The 26,542-nt window shown below is 57.7% G+C and overlaps 3 protein-coding genes across 9 annotated transcripts in view; 1 reads left to right on the plus strand and 2 right to left on the minus strand.

The window, feature by feature from the left end:
- The window catches only part of ZC3H18 (zinc finger CCCH-type containing 18), a 47,729-nt gene extending 31,923 nt beyond the window's left edge, over positions 1 to 15,806 (minus strand). Inside the window, exons 1-10 of one of the 6 annotated variants that reach the window (XM_064386507.1) lie at positions 15,275 to 15,425; positions 14,261 to 14,372; positions 11,240 to 11,315; positions 8,073 to 8,668; positions 5,355 to 5,439; positions 4,474 to 4,622; positions 4,015 to 4,107; positions 3,308 to 3,465; positions 1,875 to 1,907; positions 307 to 424 (exon numbers count right to left, since the gene is read on the minus strand). In XM_064386507.1, the coding sequence (XP_064242577.1) occupies positions 307 to 424; positions 1,875 to 1,907; positions 3,308 to 3,465; positions 4,015 to 4,107; positions 4,474 to 4,622; positions 5,355 to 5,439; positions 8,073 to 8,668; positions 11,240 to 11,246 (1,239 nt within the window). In that variant the 5' untranslated portion in view covers positions 11,247 to 11,315; positions 14,261 to 14,372; positions 15,275 to 15,425. Of the gene's footprint in view, positions 1 to 306; positions 425 to 1,874; positions 1,908 to 3,307; positions 3,466 to 4,014; positions 4,108 to 4,473; positions 4,623 to 5,354; positions 5,440 to 8,072; positions 8,669 to 11,239; positions 11,316 to 14,260; positions 14,373 to 15,202; positions 15,429 to 15,674 lie in introns of those variants that run through there. The other 5 variants (XM_064386510.1, XM_064386508.1, XM_064386512.1 and 2 more) reach the window with 5 other exon arrangements.
- A 71-nt stretch (positions 15,807 to 15,877) lies between these two features.
- On the plus strand, positions 15,878 to 18,878 carry CIDEC (cell death inducing DFFA like effector c). Of its 2 annotated transcripts, none has more exons than XM_064386603.1 (6): positions 15,878 to 16,000; positions 17,520 to 17,591; positions 17,717 to 17,858; positions 17,955 to 18,104; positions 18,208 to 18,392; positions 18,480 to 18,878. In XM_064386603.1, exons 2-6 carry the CDS (start codon positions 17,542 to 17,544, stop codon positions 18,670 to 18,672), a joined length of 720 nt encoding a protein of 239 aa, XP_064242673.1. In that variant the 5' UTR covers positions 15,878 to 16,000; positions 17,520 to 17,541; the 3' UTR covers positions 18,673 to 18,878. The 2 variants fall into 2 exon arrangements, with proteins under 2 accessions (XP_064242673.1, XP_064242674.1); XM_064386604.1 differs by lacking the exon at positions 15,878 to 16,000 and adding an exon at positions 17,053 to 17,086.
- A 1,117-nt stretch (positions 18,879 to 19,995) lies between these two features.
- ZFPM1 (zinc finger protein, FOG family member 1) overlaps positions 19,996 to 26,542 on the minus strand; it is a 35,155-nt gene continuing 28,608 nt past the window's right edge. Inside the window, exons 5-10 of the mRNA XM_064386825.1 lie at positions 26,064 to 26,166; positions 24,640 to 24,849; positions 23,583 to 23,813; positions 23,210 to 23,305; positions 22,969 to 23,118; positions 19,996 to 22,602 (exon numbers count right to left, since the gene is read on the minus strand). Of these exons, the coding sequence (XP_064242895.1) occupies positions 20,432 to 22,602; positions 22,969 to 23,118; positions 23,210 to 23,305; positions 23,583 to 23,813; positions 24,640 to 24,849; positions 26,064 to 26,166 (2,961 nt within the window). The 3' untranslated portion in view covers positions 19,996 to 20,431. The remainder of the gene's footprint in view (positions 22,603 to 22,968; positions 23,119 to 23,209; positions 23,306 to 23,582; positions 23,814 to 24,639; positions 24,850 to 26,063; positions 26,167 to 26,542) is intronic.

The following is a 26,542-nucleotide window of genomic DNA, read 5'->3' on the forward strand; positions in this document are numbered from 1 at the left end:
TGTGGCCATGCCAGGGCTGGTGCCAGTGGCCTTCTCAGCCACTGTCAACCAGCACTCCACCTCCTTTTCCATCAGGCAGCTTCCCAGCCTCACTCCCAAGCCTGGAGCACTGCTTTTGCCCTGGTGGTGCTGGAACAGAACATCCTCCATCCCCTCACCTCCAGCGTGCTCTGTGCTGGGACTGAGCCAAGACTGAACTATTTGAAAACTCCTGTTTCAAGCACTGCCCTGGAACCATGCCAAGGCCCAGAAGAACCTGGAAGAAAGTCAGGAAGGAAAAGAGGGAAGGGGGATTTCCTTACTTACTCTGTAGTTACGGTAGGGGTCGGGGTCTGTGTACTGAACCCTGAAATTCTCATACTGCCCACCACGCCAGAAGCGCTCTATTTCATAGTCATAATAGGGATCTGCATAGGGATCAAGCCTACAACGAAAAACAGGGAGTGTTAGAGAGGGAAAAGGCACCTTGGCACCACAAAAACTGTGTCTGCTAGGTCAGCTCAGCCACTGTGACAAGAAAACCACGTTCAATGCAGCAGGGCTCTGCAGAGATGTTTATTTTCTACACAGCCCAACCAAAGAGTCTTTTTAAAGTGAGGCTTATCAGAGAAAAGCACAATCTTTTCTTGATAAACACCAAAAAAAGAGCTACCAAAAATTCAGCCTTCAAATCAATGTGGTGCAAACATTTTGAGAGCCCCTTCCAGTGCCTGCAGAGGGAGCAGGACATGTTCTGCCTCATGGATTGAGAGCTGGGATTTCTGCCCATGCACCCACAGCTCATCCCCAGCCCCTTCAGAAATCCCCCAGTTCCTGCCCTTGGAGGGATGGCTGCCACCAGGACAGGACAGGAGCTTCCACAGGGAGCAGTGGAGCTTTGGGGACAGGTCAGCAACACTCTGGACCTGGAATTACCCCTGGAATGAAGGCACAACTTCTCCAGCTGATATCCTGCAGTGGGAATCAGCCATGGACTGGTGAGCACACACACAACTTCAAAACAAAGGATTTTTAGGGAGAAAAAGGATTGAAACCCCACCCTCCTTAAAGCTGCTCCCTCCACTTCCTGATTTCTATTTACATTGTTTGATGGTTTTAATTCCCAAACTCAACAACATCCAAACACCTGGAGTGCAAATATCAGATCCACTGTGAGGATGAGGAGGGGGTACAGGGAGTAAGAAACTTCCAGGGCCACAGAGGAGTCAGTGGCAGAGCTAAGATTCCACAGCAAGTGCTCCCAAATTCCAGATTATCCATAATGAGACTCTGATTTATAAAAAAAAAAAAAAAAAAAAAGGAATAAAGGGGCCACTTGTTGAATTTTTACAGTGCCAAATAACCTAAACCAGATTAAGATGTAGGTGCTGCCCTGTGAGTGGTACCTGTATTTCTTTCAGTGCTTTTAAACAATTTAGGATTTCTCTTTTGGACTGAAGCAATAAGCCAAGGGAAGAAGAAACAGGATTTGGGATGCTTCAGTCAGCAACAAACTCCTGATGCCAACCCCAAAGCAGCCTGGATTCAGTGACATCAGGTGTTCAAAGAGACAGGAAAACAGCTCAAGCCACGCCAGAAAGGAAACTCTGCTTTTTCACACAGCCTCAAGCCCAAATTTCCCCTTCCTATAATATTGGTAGAGGTTTTTTTTATTTCAAAAAGGATCACTGCTGTGTGTTTGGGTAATTCAGTGCTCAAATCATTAGAAAATAATTGTTATCATCCAAAAATAATCCAATCTGTCCCCTGAGTCAGCTGCTGAGGGGACAGGGGTTGGTCTGTGGCCTCGGAAGTTGGAGGAAGTGCAATGGAAAAAAAAGCAAAGGAAAATTTTCTTACAGTTGTAACAGTACTGGAATCAAAGACCTGCTTACCCATAGTTAATGTTTTCTTTGATGTCCACCTCCCTATAGTTATTCAAAAAAGAAAAAGGGATTCATGAACTACTGAGACAACTCCACATGTCACAAGACAGTGCTGAAAGCATTTTCCACATCCCAGCTGCACTTCCAGTGCTCAGCTGGCTGCAAGGTGTCCAACTGGGCAACAACTTGTGTGTGGGGAGGAGAAAAACCAGCATTTTCTACAGCTTACAGCAGCAGATTCATAACTTTTCCCTTCACACACAATGAAGATATTTTAATGCCACAGACTGCTCACACAGCCTTGAATTTTCAGGAATTCCAGTTGTTGGATTACTTTTGTTTAACACTGGTTAAGTGCAATACATTTTTTTTCTGGACTATATGAAAACCAGGCCTGCTCTTAACAATTCCTACATCAGAGAGGCCCAAAATGCTGCTGGTGCATTTCATAGGGCAGTCATGAAATGGAGATAATGGATGAACAGTCCCCAGAACACTGGGGGTAAACCCCAGGTGCCTCTGACAGGAACACAAGACCAAGATCCAGAAGTAATTAAAGCCAGGAAAATATTAATACTTTAGAAATTTCTTTTCCTTCAGGCTGCAGAAGTGAGGACAGGGTTTTTTGTATTATTTTTTTTAATTAGGGAAAGGAATTGCACTCCAGAGCAAATCAAAGAATATTGAACAAAAGCATAATCTATTCCTTTTCAGAGTGTTTTTTTTTTGTAATTCACCCACTCTAAAATAAACAGAACTAAGCCTTGCAAACCCTCTGGGAGTGGAAATATTTCCATAATCTGTCCATGTAGGAAGAACAGAGGATGCACGAGCAAGGAGAGACAAATCCACCTGTATTCCTGCAGAATCCAAGCCTCTTCCCCAAAAATTCTCTTCCCATTCCTTTTCTTGGCTCGAGAACTACCAAACAATTTCTCAGAGCTGGGTTTGAGGTCTCCAACACTTGAAATTTTACATTAAAACCCCAAATCACCTGAACACTTAAATTTAGGGTGCTTGTTGTGGCCAGGTACCAGCTTTAACTGGGACCAGTCCAGGTGTTTGTTAAAGCAGCTCTGCCCACTGAACACGCTCCAACTGCCCAGCCTCAGCTGCAATGCCTTTAAATGGCTGGGATAAGAAAAAAGAGAGGGAATAAAAGCTGAAAGAACACACTGGTGTGAGGGAGGCAATGCAGAGCTGGAGAGAGCCCAGGAGGAGCAGAATTCCAAGGAGGCTGGAGGCAGGAAGGGCTCAAGCAGACTGGGAAGGGAGAGGGGCTGAACCGGAGCGAGCGGAGGCTGCTCAAGCTCTCAACCTCCCGCTGATGGGAGCTGCTGCCTGTTTGGAGGTGACACCCCGCAGCGTGGAGGGACAGTGACCCCCCTGCAGTGCAGCCCCCCTGCTGTCCCTCCCGGGGCCCCCAGGGGGGTGTCTCTTACGCGGGGTCCCGCACGTCTCGGGTGATGCGGTAATTCCAGTCCCGGAAGAACTCGTTCTCCTTGTCGAACTCGCGCTCGTCCTCCCCGATGGTCACTGTGAACCTCTTCTCCTCAAAGTCAGGCTCCTGCTCTTTCCTCATCGTTGCTTTTTTTAATACCTTTTTAAAGAGAACAAACATTTTTTTATACCTTTTTAAAATAATTTTTCAATACCTTTTTGAAGAGCACAAAAACAGCGTGAAGAGAGAAGGTTCCTGGGGCAGGAAAAAAATGTAATATTAAAAATCCTGCCCTCAGGAGATTTCCTGCAGCCAGAGCACCTTCTTCCCTCAGAATGTGCAGGATACTGGACTCTTCCTGATTAATTCCATGTTCCACCAGCTCAGAACAGCAGGAAACAGAGGTTTCCCCCCTGCAGTGATCACAAAGTGGAGAAACAGGTACTGAAGGGAGGGAAACTGGATCAGCTTAAAGCTTTGCTTTGTGAAGGGCTGGAGTTGAGGGCCACCAATTGCCACTATTTCTTAAATATAACTCCCCCCAACCTGGATCTGAGCTCCTCTTGGCTAACAATTGTGATGTACAACAAAACACAACTAATAGATTAAAAGGCAAAAGGAATAGAGAAAGAGCCAAACACCTGTGCTCCAAAAAGAGCTTTTCCAGTGGATTTTGGAGGCCAGCAATTCCCTGAGGAAGGAGTTTACCTCTTTAGCATGCCGGAGTCCCCTCTCCCAGGCACTTTCTGTTGGAGGGTCAGGAGGAGGTGGAGGTAAGATTTCATCAACCACTGGGCCTCCCTGTTGGAAGGGTAAGGAGAGCAGAAGACACCTGAGTTAGTTTTAAACAGCAAAGCTGAGCTTTGTAAAGCAACCTCAGTTACTCCTACAGGATTAAGCTGGGAAAGCATGGAATTTTACCCCCCTCTACTGGCAACTCCGAGATCTTCATCTAAAAATCACAAGTCCAACTGTGGGTTGAATTTTGTGGAGGTATTAGCTCAAAAAAAGAGGAGGAAAATCCCAGGATCGTGGAACAGTTTGGGTCTGGTTCCAGTGGAAGGGGACACTTCCCAGCAGAGCAGGCTCTCCAAAACCCCACCTGGAACACTGCAGGGACGGGGAGGGTGGTGCAGAAGGCATCAATGGCCAGAAGAGGTTCCATACCCAGGGGTTGGCTGGCATCAGCGGGTGAGGGCCCATGGGAGGGGCACCGTTGGGGGAGAAGGGCTCAGGTTTGGAGATCAAGGAGTAATTGCCCTTGTCGTTCACTCCGGGGTGGATGAAGCGACAGTTCATGCCCCAGGTGCAGTGTCCTGTGGGAACACACAGATGTTAGACCCCTGCTCCACCCTGCAGCCCCACAGCCACCAAAACCCCAGCAGGCTTTTAAAACCCTCCAAGGAGTAACCTTGTTGGAGGTGTGTGATTTTCTCCTCTCCAGTGGGTTGGGATTTACCTGTTTGCACACACACGGGGAGAGATTTGGCACTCTCCACCTGCCAGAGGGGACAAACAGATCCAGACACAGATGGATCAATGGACAAGAACCTTATTCCAGTGGGGAGAAGGGAAGGCTGGACACACACTGTTAATTAAATGTAGGAATAAGCCTATGAGATCCTCATTTGTTAATGACAAACATCTCCAGTTAGGAGCTTTGCCTTTCACAGGAAACCTGAGGGCAAAGCAAGCACCACAGTGCATCCCAAACAGTGGTGAGGCAGAGAGCAGAATCATGGGATGGTTTGGGCTGGAAGGGCCTTAAAACCCATCCAGCTCCAATCCCAAGCTGCTCCAAGGCCTGACCAGCCTGGCCTTGGATGGGGCAGCCCCTGCAAGTCTTCCTCTATTTACTCCTCCAGGCTCACCACGCTGAGGGCAAAGCCCTTTTTGTGTAGTGGCTCCATGAAAATTCAGCTTTGGCCACCAACAACCAGCAAAGTGATGCTGAGGACGCCTGGGGCTGAATTTATCATGTAACAGAAGCTTAACAGAGAACAAAAAAGCCCAAACAGGAGCAAGTGCAGCAGCCCAGGGCATGTTACCTTTCATGAAGAAGCGGCAGGTGGGCCGTGGCCTCACCTTCCTGTCGTTGGGGTCTTTCACCTCCCCTTCTTCCAAGTCATCATCCTGGAACAGACACACAGAGCTGACATTTCATGTGGGGCACGCCCTGCTGGGCCTGGCACTGCCCGGTCTGCTCAAACACTGAGAGCCACCCTGGGGCAAAACCACAGGAGAAAAACAAGGGCAGGTTACAGGAGAGCCCCAGAGCACCTGCACAAGGTGAGGGCAGAAGATTCCAGGTGGCTGAAAAAGCACCTTCCCCTACTCCAGACTGCTCCAAACCTCATCCAGCCTGGCCTTGGGCACTGCCAGGGATCCAGGGGCAGCCCCAGCTGCTCTGGGCACCCTGTGCCAGGGGCTGCCCACCCTCACAGCCAGGAATTGCTTCCCAATAACCAAATTAACCCTGCCACTTCCACCTCATTCTGTCACTCCATCCCTTGTCCAAAGTCCCTCTCCAGGGACAATCTCACAAATGAACTTTTCAGGATAAATCCTACAGATTTCTTCAAGTGATTTCCACCTTCCCTTCTACTCCTCAGCTCCACACTGGAGCTGGGAACCAGCTAAGACAAAACTGCCTCATGCCCAGGGACTGCAGCCCCAGGAATGAATTCTGGTAGCTGAAGGTTGCTCCAAGATGAAGAAATAACAGCCATGAAACCTCCAGAAGAAAAGTTCTTGGAACTTTCAAATACCAGCATTTTCTCCTTTCTCCAAGAGAAAATCCCCTTCCCCAGCTTTGTCAGGCTGCACTTGGAAAGCCCAAAGCAGCTGAAAGGAGCTGGGGATGCAGGAGGCAAAGGTACAATGACCAGAGAGGTGTCACAGGTACCTGGCCAGGAAATCAGGATTTTATCCTAAAGGTTTATCCCGCATTTCCCTCTCTCTGCCTCTTTCCCTGTTTTCAGCACGTGAAACACGTCAAGAGGGAGCATCTGGATGGGCCTCCCCTCTGCCTGGCAACAGCCATTCTCTGGGAGGAAAAGATGAGGAAAATTCTCCCTTTTGATGCACGGAGCAGCTGGGGAGAAGGAAAAAGCCATGCCTTGGCTGTAGGCAAACACAGGAGCAGAGAGGAGGGTGGAGAGCCTCTCCTGCTGCACTCCTGAGCCAGCCACAGGCAGAGCTCTCCCCAACAGCAACGGATTTAAAAGCCTGCACTTATATCCCAATTAAAATTTGCATTAATATCCCCCTCCCTCCATGCCAGGAGGCTGAAAGCAGAAGAAAATGCAGAGCTTGAAGTTTTCCCCAAAGCTGGGGCTGGCTTTCAGTGCTGCATGAATGGGAGAACCAGCTCCACTCTGCTGCTTTCAAAAGAGCTGTGTGAAGTCTGGAACAAAAGGGGAAGTATTTATTTCTGGGAGGTCTCCTTGGAATCAGGCAGCTGAGAATGCTGTTATGAGTTAATGTATGAAAACCAGGGTACAGATTCATCTCTGCTTTGTGAGGAGAGCTCCCAAGAATGCCTCAGGCTCCAAAGGAGAGCATTCATATTTTAATCAAGGAGCAGGCATGGAGTCAGGACTCCAGGAATTTTTTTTCTGCCCATAACATACTGGAATTCCTTCTTACTGATTCAGGAATACAAAAATCCTTTGGAAAACACGTGCTGAACAAAATCACCTGCCAGGATGGGCACGAGGGAGAAAAACTATGTCATTGCTGAAAGCAATTCAACTTGTCAATGAATTATGAAGAATAATAACCACACAAAATATGATTCTTTAGAGAAAAGGGAGAAGGGTGAGTGCAGTGAGGCTCCAGGAGCTTCCCAGGCTCCTGTGGCCAGGTCAGACCCACAGGAATGGGGCAGGAAGGACAGAGCATCTCCCCTGCTCAGCTGAGGAGCCCCAGCAGTGACCCCAGCCCACCCCAGTGCTTCCCTGCCTGTCCCCAGGACAGTCCCAACCCCAGCCCAGCTGCAATTCTGCAATGGGGAGCCAGCCCAGGTGCTCTGCACCAGCAACTTCTCCTTACAGTCCCACCACTGGGATGCACTTCCAACCCCATGGCAGGGGTTTTACTGGAATTACTCTGCCCTTTTTTCTTCACGGAAAAGGAGGAAATTGCTGCACAAAACAGCTGCTGCTCTGCAGAGCTCCCTGCTGAACACAACCATGGCTAAAGGTGAGATTTTCCCTAATCCCCACCTGCAGCTAAATCCCACTTTGGATTTTTCTGAGTATCTTGGTTGGTTCAGGGCTGTGAAACACTGCACATCCCTGACTCCATCCCCAAACCATGCCTTGGGTATTTTCCAGAAATCCCAGCACCTTCATTCCCCTTCCATGCACCCAGATGCTGCTGGAGCTCAGGAACAGCCCAGGATCAGGGTTTGAGCAGCACAACCACCCCCAGCACCAGCCCCTCAATCTGAACAGCTCCTGGCCACCCAATCCATGGGATTTGCTGTCAGCATCACTCCCAAGTCTCCCTGGAGCTGAGGAAGGAGTTTCTTACAGCACTGGAGCCTCCCCACAGTGAGAGGGAACAAAGCTCATTTTGATGGCTCTGGCACAAAGATTTGGTCCATGGAGCAGGGCCTGCTCCGTGCTCTGGCCTTACCTCCAGGGAAGAGGGCTCCCTGCACACCAGGGACATGGACATTCCCACCAGGAGGAGGAAGGAATTGCAGTGGGAGAAGCAACCAGCTCTGAACCGCGCCAGGGCTCTGCCCACATCCTACTTACATCGATTTCTCCATCATCAATCTCCCCATCATCCTCTTCTTTCTTCTTCTCCTTGAGGGGATCCTGCCCATCCTTCTCATCATCACTTTTGCTGCTGGATTTCTTCTCATCTTCAGGGGCATCATCTCCTTTCTCCTCTTCCTCATCATCCTCCCCAGCAGCTTTCTCCCCGTCCTCCTCCACAGCAGCAGCACTGGGTTCCTCAGGAACCTCCTCATCATAGTCCAGCTCGTGCTCATCCAGCTCCCTGGTGACAGAGGACACTTCCAGGTCGTTTGTCCTGTCTTCCTCCTCCCCCTTGTGGGGCTGGGGGCTCTTCAGCTCCACGCCCTGCTCGTTGGTGTCGGATTCCTGCGACTTGGCCTCGCTCAGCCGATCCTCCTCGTCGGAGTGGTTCTCCTCCTCGCCCCGGCTCAGGGCCCTGCCTGCCTCCTCCTCCTCGCCCAGGAGGCTCCCCTGGCCACCCTCCCCATCGAGTTCCCGCTCTGAGCCGCTCTCCTTCAGGACCTCCTCATCAGAAAGCTGCTGGTCCTCTTCCTCGGGAGAGCAGGGGTTTGGCTCCGGGCTGTCGGAAACGTCCATCAGTCCCGGCGAGTCTGTGGGGCAGAGAACAGCTCTGGTTATGGCAGCAAACTGGGCAAGCAGGGAAAGCTCACCCTCAGGGGCTCCTCCTCCTGTGCTTTGCTTCCCAAGGAAAGGTTCTTGGGGCTCCTGGAAAGCCAGGCTGGATGGGGCCCTGAGGAACCCAACCCAGTGAGGGCCAGCCCTGCCCATGGCAGACATTTGGAGGGACAGGAGCTTTAAGGTTCCCTGCACCCCAAACCACTCTGGGATGCCATAAATTCAGGAATAAGGCTCCCCATAGATCCCTCAAGAGGGAAATTCAGAGTTTAAACTGCACAAAGAAGTGATTCCAATATTGCCCCAGACTGGAGTGTGCTGCCCTTCACAGACAAGGACAGAGCTTGAGGTTGGAATTTCATGGAGTCCCAGACTGGTTTGGGTTGGAAGGGATCACAAAGATCCCATCCCACCCCTGCCATGGGCAGGGACACCTTCCACTATCCCAGAGTGCCCCAAACCCCATCCAGCCTGGCCTTGGCACTGCCAGGGATCCAGGGGCAGCCCCAGCTGCTCTGGGCACCCTGTGCCAGGGCCTCAGCACACCCAGGGAACAATCCCTTCCCAATATCCCATCTGTCCCTGCCTTCCTTCAGCCTGAGCCATTCCCTGTGTCCTGTCCCCATCCCTTGTCCAAAGTCCTTCTCCAAGTTTCCTGCAGCTCCCTCAGGCCCTGCAAGGCCACACTGAGGTCACCCCCAAGCTTCTCCTCTCCGGGTGAACAATCCCAGCCTTCCCTCCCAGCAGAGCTGCTCCATCCCCTGATCCCCTGGAGCCTCCTCTGGGCTCTCTCCAGCAGCTCCAGCTCCTCCCTGGGCTGGCCCAGGGCTGGGGTCTCACCTGAGGGGGCAGAACCCTCAGTAAAGACCCCAAAATTCCCTCAAAGCAGCAGATCCAGCTGCCTGCATGGAGACCTTCCTAGAAGATGTCTAAATGTGCTTGGTGGAAGTTAAAAACGCCATGTCTGCTGAGAATAAAGCCAAGGAATACAATAGAAAAGGGCAGGGTGCAAAGCAGGGGAAAACCTGAGCCATACATTAATTTCTTTTACTCCAGAAACAAAAATCCCATGAATTAAAGAAGTGCCTGACTGGAACTGGCTGAAGTGACTGGGTCACATCCACACAAAAGCTCTAAATACCCTTAAAAAAGCCACAGAATTACAAATCATCTTCATTTTAATGTGCCCCATGTCTCTGCAAGTTCATTTAGTGCTGCCACAAACCCATGGCATAAATGAGCAGAGTTTCACCTGTTATTTAAAAACCCTTGGAGCAGAAATGCTCCAAATGTCAGACTCTGGCTGCTCCTTGAAACACACCCAGCAACCCATCATGAAATCAGAGTTTACTGATCTTTTATTAAGCTGCTATTTCACCTTTTCCTGACACTTTCCCCTGTTTGTCCAACTGGTTTTGCACAGGAAAGGTGATTTCCCATCAAAAAGCCAAACAGACCCACCAAAAACTGCCCCAAGTAAAGCAAACTGAGCCTACCCAGCACCTGAACCCCCAAAATCTTTTGGTAATGAACAGATTTTGCTGCAAACTCCCAAGATCAAAGTCCCTCTCCAGAAAATGCTGCTCCTTATTCTGTGGGAGGTCTGCAGAGGAGTTAAAACCAGAAAATAAATTCAAACCACTCCCAGAAGCACCTTAAGCTGCATTTTAGGGCTGACTGAGCTCTCCCAAGCCCTCAGGGCCCTGCTGCCATCAGTTAATTGATAAACACGAGATGAGCTCAAATCAGCAGGGCCCAGAGCAGCAGAAAATCCACATTTTGAGCTTCCTCCTGCTCCTCCTCTTCCTCTGCACACTGAAGCTGGTTCTGGCTCACCAGCAAAGTTCTGATTTCCCTGACAAGGTCAAACCCAAAGGAAAAGCCAGAAGTTGCCTGCTGGTGACAGCAGCTCTGAGCAGCTCCCCAGGATGGAGCTGAACGAATGATCTCCTCACTGAGCACATCAAGCCTGATGCTGAGCTCAGAAATTCCTGCACAAATGATGATTGCCTTTAAGGGCCAGCTCAGAGTGGGGATTTTAATTGCCCAAGTGCCTGGGAAGTGACTCTGTGTGAACACAAAGGTCAGCCCAGAGAGGCCACCACAAATATCAAAGCTGTCAGGGCCACAGGACTCAGGAAATTTGTTTTCTGTTTTCTTGCAAATAAGCAGCACCAAAAAAATAATTAAAAAAAAGGTATTTAAGTGAAGCAAATGGCTTTTTGTGTTTGACATGGAGACCTTTAGAGGGATGGGAGGAAACAAATATGTTGTGATGGTGAGGAATATAAAACATTGAAATACAAAACACTGACCTGCACAGCAGCTTTTATAAAATCCAGAGCATCCAGCAGTTGTAATAATTTCCTATTAATTTCCATCAGTAGAAATGATAAGAAACACAATAAATGATGGCCCAAGGGAGAAGGGCTCACAAAATCCAGGCAGGGAAGGTTTTTTGGGATGTAATTCCTAGGATTCAGGGATTGGGTTGTTGCTCCAAGATTTCCCAAAACCAACAAAGCAGATTTTGGCAGCAATCTTACCCTGCATGGAACTGTCCCAAAACAAAGCCCAGATGTCCAAAGGTAAAATCAGCAGCAGGAAAAAAAAAATTGGGAGCTGGAAATTAAAAGGAAAACTGCCTGATGATGGAATAGGACAGCAAGTTTAATTCCAGTTTTAAGTGTTGTCTTAAAAGAATCTGCAAATCAATTAATTCAAAATCTTTGGAACTCTGCAAGGGTTTTTTTTTTGTTTGTTTGTTTTTTTGAGATGGCTTTTAAACTGCAAATCACAATTCATCCCAAACCTCTGGAATTGTGAGAGGTTTTTCTGGAGAGGTTTTTTTAATCTGCAAATCACAATTTATCCCAGATCTCTGAAATCCTGCAAGTTTTTTGGGGCTTTTTGAGGTGTTTTTAGGGGTTGGTTGGGGTTTTTGTACATTTGGGGCGTTTCAAATTGCTTTCTGCTGCCCTTTAGGGAAACATAGACAAAAATCACAAAAAACTGAGAAAAATTAGCTCCATGGAAGTCCTTTAAATCAAGCAGATTTAAATCAAGTGACAGAAGTGGCAGAGCAGAAACCCCCAGGTTCATCTCTCCCTCACCATAAACTTGGCCTTTTTTTGTGCCTTAAAACTAAGCCAGTTTCTTCCTAGTTCAAAACCAGTTCTAAAAGCAAAAAATTAACTCTCCTAAGCCCCAGATAAGCTTGTTTGACTTGCAGCTCAGGCAAGAGGCAGGGAAGTATTAATGCCTCTCACTGAGCAGCCTTTTATCTTGAAAAATCTGCAAAATTCAGGCAAAGCTGCCTTTGGTCCCAGCTGCACAATTATTTCTGTTCCAAAACCAGCTCCTTCTGCTCAAAGTGTGTCAAATATTCCTTTCCTGAGTGTGTGAGGCAGCACAAGGCACTGGGAATTTCATCCAGGCTCTCAAACCTCTCCTGCACCCAGGCTAAATGAGCTGGACCAGCCTTGCCACAGGGAGCAAATGCAATCAATAAATGGCATTTTCAGGCAAAAAAAAAGGGTGTTTCCCTGGTTTTGGAATGATTTGGGCACAGCTCAGTGAGCTGAAAGCCTCATCAAAGCAGGTCACAGCTTCTCAGGGAAGAAATTGAGGATGTGGCAGCAGAACTTCCAGGAGTGAGGAGCTTCTAGCTCCACAACACATCAGTGACTTGGAAGTTTCACAGCCTGGGCTCTGGAGTATCTCAAATTAGGGAATGAAGGATGAGCTGCTCCTGAATTTATCAGAGTCCCACGGCTTGCACAAGGGGGGCAGAGATGTTCCCCCTGCCTGGCCAAACTCACCTTGCCTGAGTGCACCAGGACAGAGCCAATCTGTTCTACTAAAGCCTCCCAAGCCTCCTTAGAAACATTTCAAATTACACATTTCCCTCCTAAAAATGGCAGGAGAAATTTGTGGACATGCTACAGAAATTTAAACTCAGCTGCTTCACTTCCTTTATAAGATATTTTTATCAAAGCTTAATGACAGCCAAGATTTTTGAACTTAAAGCACTGGGATTAAGCAGCCTTGCACAGCACTAAAGGCAGGCAGAGAAAAGTCCTCTGCTACTTAAGTTGCCTTTAAAACTCCACTTCCACCTTGCCAGGATACATTTTAAATAAAATCTGTCCATTTTATATAAAACAAATAAAATTTATTTTATATAAAATAAAATAAATGAACCTCACACTTTTGTCAGTTGATTTTTCACAAGGCTGGAGGAGTCAGAGCAGGAATTTTTACCCAAAAATCAAAATCAGGCACAATTTCTTCTCTGTTGTTAATTAAACAGCACAAAAGGTGCAAAATTAAAAAGGAAGAAATTCCAGGCAGGAAATGAGTTCCTACAAAACCTGGAGCTGGGCAGAGCCATCAGTTTGAGCCTTAAAATCCTATAAATTTTCATGGATATGAAGAACCAAGTGCATTCCCAATTTCTGTGCCCCTGGCAGCCCTGGGAGAGGTCACAGGACAAAGGGAAGGGAAAAAGAGAGGAAGCTTTTCCCTTCAGGCTGAAATCTTGGGATCAAAGGATAAAATGCCCTTCCTAAAAGCCAAAGGGCTGCTGTGAGGCAGGACCATGGAAGCCAGGGGTGGAAGCAGAGCTGGAGCAGGGTGGCAGGAGCCACGAGGGAGCTGAGCACAAAAGGTGCAAAATTAAAAAAGAAATTCCAGGCAGGAAATGAGTTCCTACAGAAACATGGAGCTGGGCAGAGCCATCAGTTTGAGCCTTAAAATCCTATAAATTTTCATGATATTAAGAACCAAGTGCATTCCCAATTTCTGTGCCCCTGGCAGCCCTGGGGTGGTCACAGGACAAAGCTTCCCCTTTTGTTCCCTTCAGGCTGAAATCTTTGGGATCAAAGGGTAAAATGCCCTTCCTAAAAGCCAAAGGGCTGCTGTGAGGCAGGACCATGGAAGCCAGGGTGGAAGCAGAGCTGGAGCAGGGTGGCAGGAGCCACGAGGGAGCTGAGCACAGGAAAGCACTGCCAGCACAGCTGAGAGACAAGGGCAGCACACACAGACCCAGGGAACACAGAACTGCAAAAGCAGAGGCAGAGCAGAAAGCAAGGGCAGCAACCAACATGGGGAAAACATGGAAGAGCAGTGAGAGCAGGAAATCAGTTCCTCAGGATCCAGGAGAGGGGAAACACGGAACCCCGAGAGGATGAACCCGTGTGCAGGCCTGCCCTGGCTGCCATTCCAGCTGCTAGCAGGGCTAATTAACCCAAACCCTCATTTCCCTGCCATCCTTGGGGAGCTCCGAGGTGCAGGGTGCCCAGGGAACTCTGCAGCTCTCAGGGCACCTTCAATGCCCCAAGCTCAGCTGCCCTGAGGGGTCACTTGGTGCTGAGAGGCATTTCCAGGAGTGGCTCTGAAGCAGGGCTCAGAGAGCTCCAAGGGGGAATGCTCCCCATGGATTTGTGGTGGGCACAAATCCAGACTGTTCTCCCAGCACAGCTGATGTTCCCACAGCTCACTCCTGCAGCTCTGCCCCAGCAAATGCTGAGTGTGAGCTCTCAGGAGAGACCAGCACAGGGCCATACCTGGATGCAGCAGGATTTGGGATAATCCCACTCAAAAGGCTGATTTGGGATCAGCAGTTTGGCAAAGAGCTCTCCTGATAAACTGGGACCCTCTCCCTGGATCCAGGCAAACCTTAGGAAGAGACAATTCACAGCCTGGAGGTGCTGTCCTTGCTGCAGCTCTGAGGAGACTCACCTGAGGGCTGACCCCACAGGAGATGGACCCCAAACCCACCTGAGGGCTGACCCCAAAGGTGATGGACCCCAAACCCACCTGAGGGCTGACCCCAAAGGTGATGGACCCCAAATCCATTCAGAGCTGACCCCACAGGTGATGGACCCCAAATCCATTCAGAGCTGACCCCATAGGTGGTGGGTCCTAAACTCTGAGTGACAAACCCCAAACCCACCCAGGACTGACCCTGCACATGATGTACCCTAAACCCACCTGAGGGCTGACCCCACAGGTGATGGACCCCAAACTCACCCCAGAGCTGACCCCATAGGTGATGGACCCTAAATTCTGAGTGACAAACTCCAAACCCACCCAGGACTGACCCTGCACATGATGGACCCCAAACCCACCTGAGAGCTGACCCCAAAGGTGATGGACCCTAAACTCACCTGAGAGCTGACCCTGCAGGGGATGGACCCCAAACTCACTGAGAGCTGAGCCCAAAGGTGATGGACCCTAAACTCTGAGTGACAAGCCCCAAACCCACCCAGGACTGACCCTGCACATGATGGACCCCAAACCCATTCAGAGCTGACCCTGCAGGTGACAAATCCCAAACCCACCCAGGACTGAGCCCATGGGTGACAAACCTCAAACCCACTCCAGAACTGACCCTGCACATGATGGACCCCAAACCCATTCAGAGCTCACCCTGCAGGTGACAAACCCCAAGCCCACGGCAGGACTGACCCCACAGGTGACAAACCCCAAGCCCACCCAGGACTGACCCCACAGTGCCAAGGCAAGCCCAGCGGGGCCTGCCGAGCGGCGCAGCGCGTGTCCCCGCGGTGTCCCCTCACCTCCGAGGCTCTCCTGCCAGGCGGGGCTCTCCTGCTGCGCCCCCGGGCCGCGGCTGCTGGCGCTGTCCCTGCTCGCCCTGCCTGCCGAGGGGGACAGTCACAGCCACCCGCACCCCTCCGCTCCCCCCGAGCCCGGGGCCGCCCGTTCCCATTCACAGTCCCGGCCGAACGGGGGAATTCATTCATTTCCGCGCCCGCCCGACCCCCAGCGCGCCCGGCCGAGCCCCGACCCCCCTCCGAGCACCGCCGGGCCCTCCCCTCCGCTCTCCCGCGCCGCTCCCCGGGGCTGCCCCTGTGCCCCGCTCTCCGGTGCCGCCCCCGCCCCGCGCTCCCCGCCGCCGGGCCCGGGCCCGCCCCCCCTCCCCGGCGCTAGGCCGCGGCGGCGCGGGAGGCGGCTCACCGGTGTGGGGAGGGGCGGCGGGGGCCCGGCGCGGTGCGGGGCGCGGCGGGGGCGGGCCGGGGGCGGCGGGGGCCGGCGGGGGCCCGCGGGGCGGCGGCGGCAGCGCGGGACGGGGCGGCGGAGCGGCCTCTACTCGCGGCGGCGCAGGGCGGCCATGGCGTGACGTCATCCGCGCGCGACGGCGCCCCCCCCCCCCCGGCGGCGCGAGGGGAGGGGAGGGGAGCGCGCGCTCTGCTCCCCCCCCCCCCGTCTTAAAGGGGCCGCGCACGGCAAGGGCGGAGCGCAGGTGTGCGCGCACAGGTGGACGCGCGAACACCTGAGCACAGGTGTGTGCAGGCGTGCACGCGGAGCGGCAGGGAGCTGCCAGGCTCCAGATGTGCCCGGCTCGCACCCACGCACCGGGACGGGGCACCCGCGCGCCGCAGGATCGGGGGATGCTCGGGGTGGGAGGGAGCTCTGGCAGGGACACCTGGGGCGGGTGGCACAGGGACACCTGGGGCGGGTGGCACAGGGACACCTGGGGCGGGTGGCACAGGGACACCTGGGGCGGGTGGCACAGGGACACGTCCCGCTGGGTTTGGGACGGCTCCAGACAGCAGACCCCGCAGCCCCGGGCAGCCGTGCCAGGGCTCTGCCACCCTCCCCGGGCACAGGCTGCCCCTCGTGTTCACGGGGAGCCTCTCGTGGTTCGGTGCGCGGCCACCGCTGCTCCTCCTGCGGCTGGGCACGGCTGGGAGCGGTCTGGCACCGTCCTGTGACACCATGGGAACACTGCGGGGATTGAGGGATCGCTGTCAGCCTGCCCTGACCCAGCCGGGGCCGCCGGGCTCCCGGTGCCCCTCAGCCGGACCTGCCCGGCTCCCGGTGCCCCTCAGCCGGGGCTGCCCGGCTCCTGGTCCCTGTCCAGTTCCCGCTCCTCCCTCAGCTGGAGCTGCCCAATTACCGGTGCCCCTCAGCCGGGGCCGCCCGGCTCCCGGTGCCCCCTCAGCCGGGGCTGCCCGGCTCCTGGTCCCTGTCAAGCTCCCGGTGCCCCCTCAAGCCGAAGCTGCCCAGTTCCCGGTGCCCCCTCAGCCGGAGCCGACCGGCTCCTGGTCCCCTTCAGCCGGGGCCGCCGGGCTCCCGGTGCCTGTCCAGCTCCCGGTGTCCCCTCAGCCGGGGCTGCCCAGTTCCTGGTCCCCCTCAGCCGAGGCTGCCCGGCTCCCTCTCCCTGCCCAGCTCCCGCTCCCCCTCAGCCGGGGCTGCCCGGCTCCCTCTCCCTGCCCAGCTCCCGCTCCCCCTCAGCCGGGGCCGACCCCATTGGGCCCGGCCGGGCAGGCGGGTGCGCCCCGGGGAGGAGCCTGTGTGACAGGTACATAAGGGCAGGTGAGGCGGACGGGCGCGATCCTCGGCAGAAGGGCTGGTGCTCCCTGGAGGTGAGGGGATGGGAGCTCCACGGGCCCCCATGAGGCTCCTGGCTGGAGATGCGCCAGGAGCAGCAGGGCTGGGGGTGCCCCCGTGGGTGACCCCAAAGCCCCGGCTGCACTCTCCCGGTTTCCCGGAGCCCAGGGCTGCTGTCTCACCTTTGCTCCAGCGCTGACTCAGGCTCCCACGTGTCCCTTTACGCAAGAGCCCCGCTGGCAGGGGACTCTGGCCGGGCGGCCACCGCTGGCCTGGCCCCGGCCAAAGGGCAGGACCAGCCCCTGTAAAGGCAGCGGTGACAGAGCTCAGGCTCAGTTCTGTCACTGGGATCGCAGAGGGGAGATCTCCCGGAGCAGACAGCAGCGGAAGAACCCCTGGAGCGGAGCTGGACGTGCTGGTGGGAACAGATCTTGAGCTGACAAGAACCACTGTCCTTCCTCCCCGCAGGCTGCTCCGTATTCCTTGGAACATGGACTACGCCAAGTCCCTGAGCCAGCGCCTGGCTGCCCCCGTGTCCAAGTAAGTGCCGTGGAGCCGCTGTCCCCAGCATGGGGGACATCCCCCAGAGCCCTCCCTGGGCGCTGGCGCTGCCATGGTGTCCTGCTGGCTCTCAGAACACCCCAATCCCCGTGCCCCTTTCCCAGATGTGTCTCGGCCAGCGCCTCCATGACCCAGCAGCTGCTGGCGGGTCCAGCCCCGCCGCCCCGGCCCTACCGCGTGTGCAACTGGGACCGCAGCCTGCGCAAGGGCGTCATGGCCCCGAGCCTCGCCGAGCTGCTGAGCCAGGTCTGTCTGTCTGTGTGGGCTCTGTCTGTCTGTCCGGGCTCTGTCTGCCCGTCCAGGGCCTGTCCCCAGCCCTGCTGACCCCCAGCCCCTCCGCAGGCCCAGAGCGCCCTGGCCCTGCCCGCGCCCATCGCGCTGGTGCTGGATGAGGACGGCACGGCCGTGGAGACTGAGTCCTTCTTCCGGACCCTGGAGGAGGGCACGGCCCTGATGGCCCTGAGCAAGGGGCAGACCTGGACTGCCCCCAAGGTGAGGGGACCCCTGAGAGGCTGGTTTGTCCCGTCTGTGCCACGCTGGAGGTGGCATTGGGAGGGTGGGGAGCAGGGGTGACCGTGGTGCCGCTCTTCCGCAGACACGTGGCTACCAGATGAGCCTGTCCCGCAAGCCCCCGCGCAGGATCGACGTCGCCTGCGTCACCTTCGACCTGTACAAGACCCACCCGAAGGACCTGGGCTGCCTCAACGTCAAAGCCACCCTGTATGGCACCTACAGCATGTCCTACGACCTGCGCTGCTACGGGGCCCGGCGCCTGGTGAAGTGAGTGCTGGGGACACTGGGGACAGGGACTCTGCCCAGCCCTCCTGTGGCACGCTGACCCCTTTCTCCCTGCCTCTCCCTGCCCAGGGAAGCCCTGCGCTGGGCACTGTTCACCATGCAGGCCACGGGCCACGTCCTGCTGGGCACCTCGTGCTACATGCAGCAGCTCCTGGATGCCACCGAGGAGGAGCAGAAGGAAGAGGAGAAGAGCCCGCTGCCCCTTCAGAACCTCCTGCCCTGCAGCCTCCCCGCCCTGCCCTACAAGAAGATGTCACAGTGAGGCTGGCTGGCCTGGCCTGTCCCCTCCGCTGTCCCCCCAACCCTCGGGGGTCCCAGCACCCCGCTAGGTCAATGCCTGGGCAGAGGCTGCCACGGTGCCTGGCACAGCCTGTCCTTGCACTCCGCCGGCTGAGTGTGGCCAAATCTGCTCTGGAATCGCTGCTGCTCTGTAAATATATTTATTTAAGTAAAGTTCTCCTGAATTCAGCTGTGTTTTGTGTGGTCTTTGCGGGGGGGACACCCAGGACACGCAGCCCTTGTGCTGCTTGGCACCCTGAGCTGGTGGTGTAAGAGGTGCGAGGAGGGAACCTGTCGCAAGCGCTTCCCCAGGGGAGCTGCTGCCTTCATCCTCCTCCTCCCTGGCACCAGAGCCTGGCTCCCACCCCCTGGCACAGAGCCGAGGCTCCCCTGGCACTGCAGGCACCCACAACAGTGACGTGCCCAACCCCAAACCCTTGGCCTGTGGCAGCTGGCACTGTGCCTGTCCTTGCTCCCTTTAAGGGGATGAGAGATCTCCCTGTGCCCCTGACTGTGCAGGGCTGGCACAGAGGGAGGGACACGAGGGGCTGTCCTGGTCCCTGGGCTCCCCAGCCCCGTTGGCAGCCCTGGGCAGGGGCAGTCCCTGTGCCCACCCCAGCCTTGCACAACCCCGGGTGCTGGGGCTGGCCTGGCCGGGTCCAGGGGCATCCCAAGGGCCCAGCAGCTCCAGGGATACCAGCTGGGCAACAAACAGAGCTAGGGGCACACTCAGTACCCTGGCCCTTGGGGACTGTCCCCAGAAAGATCCTGAGGCAGCACCTCTGCCAGAGAGAGTGGGAGGGAGGGGATCAACCCACTGCCCGTCTGTGCTGGACTGGGAATACTGGGAAGCACTGGGATGAGCTGTGGCGAGGTGAGAAGCCATGCCCTGAGGTCCTTAGGACCATCCTCCCCTGTCACCCTGTGGGGGACACCTGACCTGAGCCACACTCACCTGGGCACCCACGGCAGGCTCTGGAGCTGCAGGGCAGGGACTGCTCCTGTGGCTGGGTGAGCCCCACCCAGCGCTGTGGGGCTTAATGAGCTTGATAATTAATGAGCCATCAGCACCAGCTGAGCCCCATCTGGGAGCAGGACTTTGCCCCATGGCACAGAGGTGTGACCTCCCCGGGCTGCTGAAGGTGCCACCCGGGGGGCACTGGGGACAGCGTGGGGACATCGTGCCCTGCCCCTGCTGTCACCCCTGGCTGTGCACACCCGCTGTCCCCATGGCCCGGCCCCTGGGGGTGCCGGTGGCCGTGCCAGCCCCCGCAGTGTCCCCCACCCTACACAGGAGTTTAGCAGACATATTTATTTCTGTACACACTTATACACACAGTTCCCAGGGCAGCTCCAGCCTCGCTCCCAGGGCTGCCTCCGTGCAGGGTCCGCTGAGGTGGGGGCACCCCCAGATTTCCTGGGGGGCCGGGCCACGCCTGTGCCCCCCACACCCCCACCCCAGCCCCGCAGTGTTTACGGGGAGAAGCCCCCTGCAGCCCCCAGGGCAGGGCCATGCACAGTCCTCCTGCCTCAGTTTCCCCTGGGGCACAGGTGGGGGCTGATCCCCACCTCCAGTGTCCTCACCCCCAACCCGGGTGAATTTTGGGGCTCCAGATGCTGAAGCTGCCCCGGTGGAGCCTCCTGGGGGGGTCCTCCATCACCCCAACCCCTGCACAGGGTGGGTGTCAGGCACCGGCTCCATCCCCCAGCCCCTCCAGCGGTGGTGGGGGGCTCTGGGGGGGTTACTTGACGTGCTCGGCGGCGTGGGAGGAGCAGTAATACTTCTTGTGGGCGATGAAGGTGGACAGGCTGCTGAACTTGATGTTGCAGAGGCGACAGTACCTGTGGTTGCCGTTGGGCACCGGGCCGGGCACAGCCTTGGCCGGGGGGGTCTGCACGCCCCTGTCCGTGTAGGCGGGGGGCGTGGGGGGCTTGCGGGCGGCTTCCCGCAGTCCCTCGGGGGCTCCGGGCGAGGCGGGGGCCCGGGGGGAGCCGGGGGGCCGGGGGCTGTCCCTGCCCTCCTTGGCGGTGAGGCTGTCCCGGCGGAGGCGGGGGGCACGCGGAGGGGACGCGGCGGGCAGCGGGGGCTCGGGCGTCCTGCTGGCACCGGGGGCCAGCGCGTCCGGGAGCCCCGGCTTGGCCACGAAGAGCCCGTGGGCATTTCGGAAGTGCTCCAGGAGGTCGCCCTTGATGGCCCCGTTGAGGGGACAGTAGGGACAGGCGGCGAGGGGACCCTTGGCCCCCGGCGCTGGCAGGGAACCCTTGGGGTGACGCTGCAGCGAGTCCGCCCCGGGGTAGGGGATGCCGGGGCTCCCCGCCGGGGCCGCTCTCAGCCGCACCCCTCCTTCGGGGTCCCCCTCGCCGGGGCTGCCGGGGCTGAGCCGGCCCTTGAGGGGGGCGGCCATGGCCCCCTTCATCTTCTGCAGGTGCTCCAGGGTGCGGGGCTGCAGCGGCGTGGCCGGGCACTGGTACTTCTTGTGCGCCAGGTACGCGTCCAGGCTGTTGAAGCTGATGCGGCACGCGGTGCACTCGTGGTAGTCGGCCAGGGGCAGCAGTGGGGCCGCTGCCGGTACCGGTGCCGGTGCCGGCTCGCTCTGCCACCGCGGCTTCTTGCTCAGGTCGATGGGACCCTCGGCGTCGGGGCTGGCATGGGGTTCAGGGGCTGGCACGGGCGGCTCGGCGGGCGGGGGCTCCGGGGCTGGAGGGGGTTCTGCGGGGCGCCGAGCGGCACCGTGGATCTCGTAGAGCTTGCGGCGCTTGCGGGTGCGCAGGGGCTGCGGCAGGAAGGGCACTTTGGGGGCGGCGGGGCGGCGCAGGGGGGGGTCGTGCCGGGAGGCGCAGTAGAAGCGCTTGTGCACCACGTAGGTCTCGTGGCGGCTGAAGCGGATGTTGCACGCCTCGCACAGCGTCTTGCTGGGGTCCTCGTCCCCCTCGTCCCCCGCCGAGCTGCCGGGGCTCTGGCTGTCCTCGCTGCACCGCCCCGACCCCCCCTCCGCCTCGGGGGACCCTGCTTTGGTGACCCCCTCTTCAGCCTTGCCCTCCAGCGTGGTGGCTGGCGGGGTGGCATCCCGGCCGGCGTCCCCGTCGCCCGCTGCCGGGCCCTGCCCATTGCCCGCCGGAGGGGACAGCAGCGTCCCCGGGGTGAGGGGACCCTTGGGCGCCCCGGGGGGGGCTTTGAGCTTGCGTGCCCCGGGGGGGCTGTCCTCGGCCAGGTGCCGGCTGGAGCAGTACAGGCGCTTGTGCACGTAGTAGTTGTTGATGTTGTTGAAGGTGATCTCGCACTCGAAGCAGGTGGCCCCCTTGGGCACCGGCGTGCCCGTGTAGATGGCGGGCGGCACCGCGCCGGCCCCGTGGCCCTGCTTCAGCCGGCTGTGCACCAGCTCCGACATCTTGGCCAGGATCTCCGAGGCCTGCGGCACCACGGCGGCCTCGTGGCCGAACACGTACTGCGGGAGGAAGACGGTGCCGCCGGCCGTGCCCGTCCCCGGCTCGCTGGGCACGGGGCTGGAGCCCGGCGTGGGGCTGGCCAGCTCCGACTTGACCTTGGCCGAGGACAGGCTGCGGGGGGACGAGGTGCGGGAGCCGGCGTCGGGGCTGCCGGCCCCCTCCCCGCTCCTCGGCGCCTCCGCCTCGCTGGCCGGGCTGCCGGCCGGCTCCTCCTTGACGCGCACGGGCTCGCCGGACGTGGAGGAGGATGAAGAGGAGGAGGATGCCGATGAAGGGCCTTCCCCGTTCTGCGGCTGGGCTGGGGGGGAGAGCTTGCCGGCCCTGGGGTCGGGGGGCGAGGCGGGCGGTGCCGGCGCGGTGTCGGGGCCGGGCAGCACCACGTGCTGCGGCAGGGCCGGCAGTGCCTCGGGCAGGAACGTGCCCAGGCTGCACTTCCGCAGGGACGCGTTGTTCGGCTGGCTCAGCCCTGCAGGGGGACAGAGGTGACAGCGTCACCGACAGCCCCGGCACAGGGGATGGTCCAGGGATGCCCCTCTGGGATGCCCCTCTGCCTCATCCCCCCGCACAGGGGTGCTGCCCTGTCCCCCCAGTACTGACACCCCCCAGGGCAGGATCCTCACCCCATTCCCTGTTCCACACATCTTGGCACAGGGATGCTTGCCATGTCCTGTTCCCAACACCTCTGGCACAGGGATCCTGCTCTGTTCCCCATTCCCAATGTCCTGGCACTGTCTCATCCCCACTTCCCTTCCCACCACCGGTCCCAGCTGGGGACAAGCTCTTGGTGACAATGCCATCCTGTGTCCGCCCTGGCCACAGCCCCAGGACTCACCGGGAGCGAGGGGTTTGGCAGCAGGAAGGGCTGATCCAGGCGAGAACACCTCGCCCTTGGAGCCCGGCTGGCAGATCATGTGGTTGGTGACCAGGTGGCTGTACAGGATGTCCCTCGTGGTGGAGATGAAGCCACAGCTGTGGCAGACACCTGAGGGGACAGGGCACCGGGCTGAGCGGGCAGGGAGGAAGGACAGTGGCCATCCCGGGATGGGACAGGGCTGTCCCCGTGGGACACTCACCGTTCAGGGTGTCCGTGTGCACCTTCAGGTGCCGCTCACAGTTGGCCTTGGTGGTGAAGGCGGACAGGCAGATCAGGCAGACAAATGGCCGCTCTCCTGCCGGACAGACGGACACTCAGGGGAGGGGGACAGGGACTGTGGGGACACCCACAGGGCCAACTCCCTCTGTCTCTAGAGGTCTGAGATGGGGGAAGACCTACAAGTGAGCAGTGCCAAACCAGCCGGGGAGAACCTCACCCACTGCCCAGTGTGCTCCAGCCCTGCACCCTCCCTGCCCCTCCAGCAGCTCAGCAGGGCACAGCCCCTCTAACTGGTCACCATGCTGCCACCCCAAGCCTCCAGATGACAAGTGCCAGGCCATGCCATGCCATACCGCTGTGGCTCCGCATGTGGATCTCCAGGGAGCTGGCACTGGGACAGCTCTTCTTGCACTGTGGGAAGGGGCAGACCCTCTCGTTGGGGTACGTCTCCTTGGGCTTCTCCTCCAGGGCGGGGGAGCCGGCGCCGGCGCTCTGCCGGCTGGCACAGTAGTACATCAGGTGGGCCTGCAGGTTGCGCTCGCTGCGGTACCAGATCCCGCAGTCCTTGCACGGGAACACGTCCTCTGTGGAGAGCAGGGGACAGGGACATCGCTGTGGGATGGGCTGGGGACTGGGACATCGCTGTGGGATGGGCCGGGGACTGGGACATCGCTGTGGGATGGGCTGGGGACAGGGACATCGCTGTGGGATGGGCTGGGGACTGGGACATCGCTGTGGGATGGGCTGGGGACAGGGACATCGCTGTGGGACAGCCTGGGGACAGGGACATCGCTGTGGGATGGGCTGGGGACTGGGACATCGCTGTGGGATGGGCTGGGACTGGACATGGCTGTGGGACAGGCTGGGGAGCCCCAACAGGGCTGTGGTGCTACGTGACCCTCTCCGTGTGTCCCTCCCTGTGTGTCCCTGCCTGTCCCTTCCCATGTGTCCCTCCCAGCGTGTCACTCCCCATGTGTCCCTGTCTGTTCCTTCTCACGTGTCCCTGCCTGTCTTGTCCCTCCTCATGTGTCCCTCTCTGCGTGTCCCTCCCCATGTATCTCTCTCTGCGTGTCCCTTCCCATGTGTCCCTCACCACGTGTCCCTGTGTGTCCCTCCCCATGTGTCCCTCTCTGTGTGTCCCTCCCCACGTGTCGCTGCATGTTCCTCCCTGTGTGTCCCTCCCCATGTGTCCCTGCGTGTCCCTCCCTGTGTGTCCTTCTCTGTGTGTCCCTCTCCGTGTGTCACTCCCTGCCTGTCCCTCTCCACGTGTCCCTCCCCTTATGTCCCTGCATGTCCCTCCCGCTATGTCCCTCCCTGTGTGTCCCTCCCCACATGTCCCTGTGTGTCCCTCCCTGTAGGTCCCTCTCCGTGTGTCCCTGCCTGTCCCTCCCCGCGTGCCCCCAGCCTCACTGTTGACCACGGCGGTGGCCAGGATGGCGGCCATGCCGGCCTGCTGTGGCAGCAGCTGGATGTCGGAGTGCAGCGCCGCCGGGTACGGGGACTCCGCGGGCTCCGCTTTCACGCCGTGCTTGGGGACAGCTGGTGGCTCTGCCACCACCAAGGCGCTCAGGGGCTCGTCCTCCCGCAGCGCTCGCGTCGTGCGGCACCACAGGGCTTCGTCTGCAGAGGGGACAGCGGCGAGGGGACAGCGTGAGCGGGATGGGCATGGCCGCAGCCCGCGCTGCCACCCGCCCGGCCGGCCCCTGTCCCGCCCTGTCCCCGCGGTGCCGGCCATGGCCTGGAGATGGCGGTGTGTGCCCGCGCTGAGCCCCGCCGAGCGGCTTGTGCCCTTCTCTGCACGTATCCCACGATATCCATATCCCAGTGCCCATCCCTGCGACATGCCAGGGCGATCTCTGCATCCATCCCTGTGACATCCCTGTGCCCATCCCTGTGACATCCCTGTGCCCATCTCTGCATCCATCCCTGTGCCCATCCCTGCATCCATCCTGGCACCCATCCCTGTGCCCATCCCTGCGACATGCCAGGGCGATCTCTGCATCCATCCCTGTGACATCCCTGTGCCCATCTCTGCATCCATCCCTGTGACATTCCTGTGCCCATCCCTGTACCCATTCCTGTGCCCATCCCTGCGACATGCCAGGGCGATCTCTGCATCCATCCCTGTGACATTCCTGCACCCATCCCTGCATCCATCTCTGCATCCATGCCTGCGATATCCCTGTGCCCATGCCTGCATCCATCCCTGTGCCCATCCCTGCACCCATCCCTGTGAGATCCCTGGGCGATCTCTGCATCCATCCCTGTGACATTCCTGCACCCATCCCTGCATCCATCTCTGCATCCATGCCTGCGATCTCCCTGTGCCCATCTCTGCACCCATCCCTGTGAGATCCCTGGCTGATCTCTGCATCCATCCCTGTGACATTCCTGTGCCCATCCCTGTACCCATTCCTGTGCCCATCTCTTCATCCATCGCTGTGACATCCCTGCCCCCATCCCTGTGCCCATCTCTGCACCCATCCCTACATCCATCCATCTTTACACCCATCTCTGCACTCACCCTTCTGCCAATCCTGGTGCCCATCCCTGAACCTTTGTGCCCATTCTTGCTCCCATCTCTGCTCCCATCCCTGTGCCCATCCTTACACCATCCCTGTGCCCATCCCTGCATCCATCCCTGTGCCCATCCTTACACCATCCTTGCTCCCATCCCCGTGCCCATCCCTGCTGTGCCCCTCCCCAGCCCCACTGGCTGCAGCCACCCAGGGAAGCTGGGACAGGGACAGCCAGCAGTGGGACAGGGGGAGCAGACTCTGGGACAGGGGACAGGGATGGGGACCCTTCCCACCCCCCCTGCCCCCAGTACCAACCCTTCCTGTAGATGACAGCGTTGGCATCGGGCTCTCCAGGCACGAGGGGCAGCAGGGACAGCCAGCAGCTCTCGTCCCCCAGCACCAGCGTCAGGGGGGGGCTCTGTGGGGCAGGGACAGGGGTCAGCACTGGGGTCACACCGAGGGGCTGCCAGGGGGGCACATGATCCCCAAAAGGGGCTGGGGTCACACCGAGGGGCTGCCAGGGGGGCACAGCACTCCCCAAAACGGGCTGGGGTCACACTGAGGGATGCCAGGGGGGCACAGCACTCTCAGCTCAGCCTCCCCGCATTCTAATGAATATTAATGAGCACAAGGTGGGGGGAAATTAATCTCCCTGATCCTCCGATGGCTGCTGCAGTAACGATATGAAATCTAATTATCCATCCCAATATTTCCAACCCCTCCAACTCAGCCTGACAGCGGCAGCCAGTTGGGGCCTTATCACTGCCAGGAGCCGAGTGTTGGCAGCGTGATAA

The sequence above is a fragment of the Passer domesticus genome, chromosome 12 (assembly GCF_036417665.1).
Source record: "Passer domesticus isolate bPasDom1 chromosome 12, bPasDom1.hap1, whole genome shotgun sequence".
Classification (NCBI taxonomy): Eukaryota; Metazoa; Chordata; class Aves; order Passeriformes; family Passeridae; genus Passer; species Passer domesticus.

Bases quoted from the DNA above. Each gene is read 5' to 3' on its own strand.
- CIDEC (XM_064386603.1), top strand. From the start codon at position 17,542: ATGGACTACGCCAAGTCCCTGAGCCAGCGCCTGGCTGCCCCCGTGTCC. The intron at 17,592-17,716 runs GTAAGTGCCGTG...CCCCTTTCCCAG, and splicing joins CTGGCTGCCCCCGTGTCCAA to ATGTGTCTCGGCCAGCGCCT. The intron at 18,393-18,479 runs GTGAGTGCTGGG...CTCCCTGCCCAG, and splicing joins GGGGCCCGGCGCCTGGTGAA to GGAAGCCCTGCGCTGGGCAC.